The sequence below is a fragment of the Schistocerca piceifrons genome, chromosome 11 (assembly GCF_021461385.2).
Source record: "Schistocerca piceifrons isolate TAMUIC-IGC-003096 chromosome 11, iqSchPice1.1, whole genome shotgun sequence".
NCBI classification, from domain to species: domain Eukaryota; kingdom Metazoa; phylum Arthropoda; class Insecta; order Orthoptera; family Acrididae; genus Schistocerca; species Schistocerca piceifrons.
Window position 1 is genome coordinate 27,977,207 of NC_060148.1, and position 6,958 is coordinate 27,984,164.

A 6,958-nucleotide genomic window follows, 5' to 3' on the forward strand; every position below is an offset into this window, starting at 1 on the left:
AACAGAGCCGCAACGTTATACAGTAAGCATTTTGAAAGCGACGCCGAACAGTCCTATCGAACCGAAACGCCGTTTGTCAGTTCACCTAGTGCCAACCAATGAAAAGCGACCGCCTCAGATCCGCGCATGCGCACTGCAGCGCCACAGTGGCAAAAACTCGAAGCGGCTAACAGCCAACACATTAGAGATGGGCAAACTGAAACACGTAACTGTTTCGAAACAAATGAAACAGTACAATGTAATGTTTCGATACGCTGTTTCGAAACAGTTTGTGTTTTCTAATCTAATAAACCTACACACTTTCTCATCTTGAATGTCTACTGTGTAAGTATGTCCATATAAACACAAATGAGGTGCGAGAGCGCTAATCATGTCGCAGAAAGTATGAAACTATCACTTGGGCGTCTCGGCAGTTTCGTATTTCCTGCAGCAAATGCGCTGCTTTCGTGTCGTGTGACTTTCATACTTTTCAATGGGCTGAGGACAGCCATAGCTGAAGACAGAAGAACCACCACGAACGGAACTGGAGGTGGGAGCAAACTGCAGAAACTACGGATATGCTACTGGGATTCCCACATTCCGTTAGCATGGGTAATATACCCATCCTGCTAATTTCCATGCACACAAAAGGAATCACTGAGGATAATAGGCACACTGACTATAGACTCACAAACAACGCCAAATAATTCGAATAAATAACAAAATATGACAGAAAAAAATTTTGTCTTTCAAGGTGTTTCGAACCGTTACTATAAATTCACCACGCTTCCCAGCCCTTCCTGTTCACCATTACACTATCAGTGATGTGTCAAACAGATTGCTTGCAATTATACCTACATCAAACTTATGTATATGTCTGATAACTGTCACTCTACGCCTTTTTTATTCAAAATGTTGTAGGCTTACTTGCGTTTCTTAATATGTGAACTGTACATGAACAGAGAGGCATATGTTATAAAAAAGAGTAATTTAACTGAACGATTTTCACATATTTATTACTTTGAATGTGATAGTATGCGTTGTTTTATTGTTTGGTTAGTGTTTATAAAGCAGATGTTACGCCATTTCGTAATAGGACAGTCAGCTAGAAACGAAGCTTTATTTTCGGATATCTTAAGCTTCATGCTATTGCTTGTCAAAAAGATTTCGACACTCTTGAAAGTGTTTCACGAAGTGGTATGTTGTGTTTCAGTACCAGTGCCGAGTCCGAATCTCGTCCGACACAGAGCGGAATGAAACATCACTGTTTCGATACAATTAGTCCGTTCCAAGCACAGGTGGACTGAAACAGCCTTATTTTGAAACAACGATACACTTTCTGTGTCTGGCTCGAGATCGAATCTGGTCCGGGTATCCGAGACAGGGGCGGAATGAAACACCACTGTTTCGAAACAGTGAACCACAGCCGTTCCAAAACACTGAAACAGTTCCACGTATCGATACACTGTATCGAAACATAGAAACAGTGCCCAAGTCTACAACACATGCATGCCATCCTTCACAGTAACAAAAGGTGTGGTTAGAGTACGTGACACTGTTCTAATTTCGCTGACCACGGTTTTCCATGAATGCATGATAACGATAGAATATTGACTGTGTTCTCGAAAGTGTCGTAAATGTCACATTATGTCATTTTATTCTCATTCACGTCGGCTTCTTGTTTTGCATTTTACGTTTCGGAATATGAGTTAGGAATGGAGTGTAGTATCACATTATACAAATACATCTATAGAAACACCCAAAAAATTCGTCATTTTTTCCCATCGTTCCTTACTTGCTTCAAAATCCATGGAGGTACATTTGTCTATGCAACTAATTGAAAGCAGTTTGTTTATTGTCATACACGCTTCGCTTCGTTTATTTGTGTTGATGCTTCATAAATAAAAGAAATGAAATGCGTATGGCAATAAACTGTTTTCAATTACTTACACAGGTGGAACATCTCCACGAACCCGAAAAATTGTTTAAGAGAGTGTCAAAGAATAAGAAGATGCATAGAATGTGGTTGTAGCTCGCTCCTAGAGATCCAAGTGATGAAGTAGCCTACCTCCCTATATGATACATCAACGATTTGATTCATTGAAACAAAATTTAAAAAATCAACTTTTCGAGAGCATGTGGCGTGTGCAGCTATAGAAGTTCTAGTCGTTTATAACATGCATCTGATGAATCAAAATGTTTCAGTTATGGTGGTATATTCTGAAAATATTGTGGTGGGAACTTTTCATCTCTGTCTACTGTTGTTAAGGATTCGATCGCAGATAAATACCTTTGACAAGCTAGAGTATAAAGACGTTTGCTGCTAGTTTCATTCGCAGTAATTTACGTTGTGCTCTTAGATCCCTGTCTGACCTCACTCTAGGACATCGCTACGAATTCCGAAAAAAATGTTGAATTATTTCTGACAATAAGTAGTATAAATGTCACTCTCAGTTGTTTCACACACAGTAATTTCGTCTTTCATTTCTTAAACATATGGAAGTCACGAAATCTGAGATACTCGTTACTGAGACAGCGTATGTGTAAATTACGACGAATATTTCAGAAAAATGCTTAACTTTGACGATTAGCGAAGTCTCAGAATATCTTGCAAACACGAAGAGGAAGAAAAAATCTTTCACTTCCAGCAGTATACAAACCTACGCCCTTTCCCACGGCAGTTCGTGGCCTTAGCAACTTCCGTACTACGACTCACAAGCTGTTGGTGCTTTCTTTTACTTAATTCAATTTGAGAGAGACACAGGCTGGCTTCGTTACCGAATGATGCGGGCGTAAGCGATAAACGCATGAAATTTCGGAAGGTTTCTTCTATCAGACTTCACAAAATTCCTTTGCATTGTTACTTAAAATTTTACAAGTGGTTCGATAGTTAATAAGTAAACCATTTGCGGAAAATTGTACACGAAGTCGCTAGTACTTTCAGCTAACACTTACGTAATATATATGAGCACAACTGATGTCTTGACATTTAATAATCTTTAAACTCTTAATTGCATAAAAGTAACAGGTGTTTTGAGAGAATATTGACGATAACTTTTTTCTTTTTTGGACGTTGTAATCAGTCACAGTAACAACCTAACCTAACCATATTTCTAAGAAAGGAAAATAGTCTGTCACGAACTCACTTTCCAACTGGACGCATCCCGTGGTGATTCTTTACTAACGCAATCACTAAATCCAAATCTAAAACCACACAATATGTTTAAAATAACAAATTATAGGTGTCAATAAACCACAGCTAACCGAACGACAGGGCCATACCGAAATCCAAAACCTCTCGGTACAGTCGTCGAAAAATCTGTGGGAGGACCGTTCGGCAACAGGTCTCAGAAGCTTATTGAATAGGAAAATTCGGATAAAGAAGGACATAGTACGTAGGTCGGTGTTAACAAAATATTTTCGCATTCAGAGAAGAAAGCTGGTGATTGGAATTTCGTGAGAAGACTCCGACACAAAGAAAAACGCCTTTCTTTTAATGATTTACAGCTGAAATCCTTTATCATTTCTGTGAGATTAGACGGATTTATCATGTAACCGAAATTTAACGAGTTCCTTTTAGCACTCGTGTGGATGACCTCACACTTTTCGTTTTTAGGGTCAACTGCCACTTTTCTCACCATTCAGATATGTTTTCTAAATCGTTTTGGAGTTAGTTTTGATCTTCTGATGACTTTATTAGTCGATAAACGAAAGCGTCATCTGAAAAAAAGCCGAAGACGGCTGCTCAGATTGTCTCCAAAATCGTTTATATAGATAAAGAACAAGAAAGGGCATATAACACTACCTTGGGGAACGCCAGAAATCACTTCTGTTTTACTCTATGACTTTCCATCAGTTACTACGAACTGCGACCTCTCTGACAGGAAGTCATAAATCCAGTCACATAACTGAGACGATTTTCCACAAGCACGCAACTTCACTACGAGCCGCTTGTGTGGTACATGTTAAAAGCCCTCCGGAAATCCAGAAATACGGACTCCATCTGAAATCACTTGTCAATAGCACTCGACACTTCATGTGAATAAAGAGCTAGTTGTGTTTCACGTGAACGACGTTTTCTAAACCCACTTTGACTGTGTGTCAAAAGACTGTTTTCTTCGAGGTAGTTCATAATGTTTAGACCATCTCGGTCGCTTATAATTTACTAGACCGTGGCGGGATAAAATGTCTTCCGGCCTTTGATATTCTTATGGAGATTAAGCGCTGAAAACACAATAATGCAGGAAAAAGACTTCCGGTGTTCAAGGTCATGTTGCGTAACTCGCGACTGCAGGCAGTAAGTACCTGTGGTAGATAACGGACTTGAAGTTTTCATGCTCTCGCGTTCGGTGTTATAACATTACAAAGTACATTAAATGTTCTTTTTAACTGTTTATCTTTTCATTTAAGTCTATGTTGTGAGGTTACTATACATCACTCTACTGATCGCCCGCGACATGGGTGCCGCCATCTTTAATGTGGCCGCCCCCATACCGACGTTAACGATATGGGCCTGTAATTTAGTGGAACACACAGCAACAAGGACATTATTGTCTCAGCAGTGCCGTCCCAATTCTTATGCCATGTGTTTGTTATTCGTTTCCATTGCCATAGTTATTAAAAAGCACTGAACGCTTTTCCCATTTTGTATAATAAGGCAATATTTCAAACCAAAGTGAATTTTACAAATTAAAGTTACTCCTTATTTTAAAAAAAGAAGGTTTATTTAAGAGCGGAAAATTATAGCACTGCTGCTATAGATAGTAGAAATTTCGACTTTCTTTACTCGGTTATTAGTGAAAAGTGAAAAACATCTGTTACAACCGAGGCCAAACAAATACCGAAAAATGCCGGTTGTTCGGAACTAAATTACCGGTTTCGGTTTTAACCGGTCGGTTTTTCCAACCGCTAGTCCACAGCGGGTGCACAGGGCGCGCCTCCTGCCGCCACCGCCCACCTGCCGCCCACCTGCCGCCCACCTGCCGCCCTGTTGCGTCGCCCACTGCGCCGCCCGTCGCCCACGCGCCACCCCGCCCAGCGGCTGAGACTTCCACACCGCGCGGCCTGCCAACCACCTGCGCCGCCCACCTGCCGCCCAGAGGCGCCGCCCACTGACGCCGCCGCCGCCGCCGCCCACGCGTCGCCCCGCCCAGCTGCCGAGACTTCCGCGCAGCGCGGCCTGCCGACCACCTGCGCCGCCCACCTGCCGCCCACTGACGCCGCCCGTCGCCCACGCGCCGCCCCGCCCAGCGGCCGAGACTTCCGCGCCATGCGGCCTGCCAACCACCTTCAGCGCCCACCTGGCGCCCAGAGGCGCCGCCCACTGACGCCGCCGTCGCCCACGCGCCACCCCGCCCAGCTGCCGAGACTTCCGCGCAGCGCGGCCTGCCGCCCACCTGCGCCGCCCACCTGTCCCTCAGAGGCACTGCCCCACGTTCGCTGCCGACCAGCCAGCTGCTGCCATCTCCGCTAGGGTCCTGGCCTCAACGCCCGGGGCACTTGGTTTCGCCGCCGCAGTGGCATTCCCCGTGCCGAGGTACGACGCGTGTAATGTAACTTGCAAGATCCCCTCGCTTCTAAACTGATACTGTTATTACTCAGCTTAGCCGTGAGTCCGTAGAGAGTGGTATATGTAACGTACAGTATGACTGGTCAGCATTTCCACCCGTAATCTGCGCGTGTAAGTCGGACCTTCCTCGATCAGCCTCGGTGTGTCGTGTCGTCGGATTTCCTCCTACCTGTGCACGGTGCAGCTCTCGTAAATGTCGTCCCGTGCAGATTCTTCATTGGTGCATTGGATGTGTCTGTCGGTGGAAGCTAATTATCTGAAATTGCTGTCGATCAACTTTGGGATATCTATTTACTCGAAATTAACATTTAGAATGCCGTAATATCACTTTTATTCCTATTAGATCCATAATGAAACACTCATGTCACAAACTACTCGTAACAGAGAGCGTGGCTACCATCGAACAAGACAGGAAGAGCTCTTAACGCTGACTGTCGACATTGGCGCGCAGTCCGTGTAGTTTCGCCACAATCCGTGGATTTCCGCTCAAGTTCGTACTTAGTAAGATACGCTTTTGTTAATGAATGGGTGTGAATTTTGACGAGGCTAAATTCGGATAAACAGTTTTAAACATCCAGAGGCTCATAAATGGCTTTAGTTATTAAATATAGATAAACAAAATCGGTGACTTTGGTTCCAAGATGGCGGTACTTCCCATCCCTCATATTTCCCAGGCTGACACTTGTTGCTTCGGTCCAGCGCCGAGCCCCACTCCACTGCGCGCGACATATGGTCACTTCGTCACCTAGCCAGCCAGCCAGCCAGCCAGCCAGCGTGGGAAATGCTCACCGACTCGTGGCCGGCTAAACACTACATCAGTTCCTAACTATCATGAATACGTCAATAAGAGACAATAATTTATTAAAACTGGTAAAAATGTCTTCAAGAGGCACCTTACAAACTGTTGCTACGTACTACACACATCAAAAAACGTTTTGCATCATCCGAGAGTTCCGAGAGTTCTGGAACCTGTACAGAATTTTGGAATAGAGAGCAACATAAACATCTTTTTCGCCCTTTTATTGCTCATGAAAACCACACATTACATGTTGTACCATGATACAGCGAGACCTTCAGAGGTGGTGGTCCAGGTTGCTGTACACACCGGTACCTCTAATACCCAGTAGCACGTCCTCTTGCATTGATGCATGCCTGTATTCGTCGTGGCATACTATCCACAAGTTCATCAAGGCACTGTTGGTCCAAATTTTCTCACTCCTCAACGGCGATTAGGCGTAGATCCCTCAGAGTGACTGGTCGTCACGTCATCCATAAACAGCCCTTTTCAGTCTATCCCAGGCATGTTCGATAGGGTAGTCGAACGATGTCGTTATCCTGAAGAAAGTCATTCGCAAAATGTGCACGGTGGGTGCGCGAATTGTCTTCCATGAAGACGAATGCTTCGCCAAT

The 6,958-nt window shown here is 44.0% G+C and overlaps 1 protein-coding gene across 1 annotated transcript; it reads left to right on the plus strand.

Annotated features, from left to right (window-relative positions):
* The first annotated feature begins 4,249 nt into the window (after window positions 1–4,249).
* Window positions 4,250–5,452, plus strand: LOC124719622 (vegetative cell wall protein gp1-like). Its single transcript, XM_047244839.1, has 2 exons — window positions 4,250–4,276; window positions 4,892–5,452. The coding sequence occupies exons 1-2, from the start codon at window positions 4,250–4,252 to the stop codon at window positions 5,450–5,452; spliced, it is 588 nt and encodes a 195-aa protein (XP_047100795.1).
* Window positions 5,453–6,958: the final 1,506 nt, after the last annotated feature.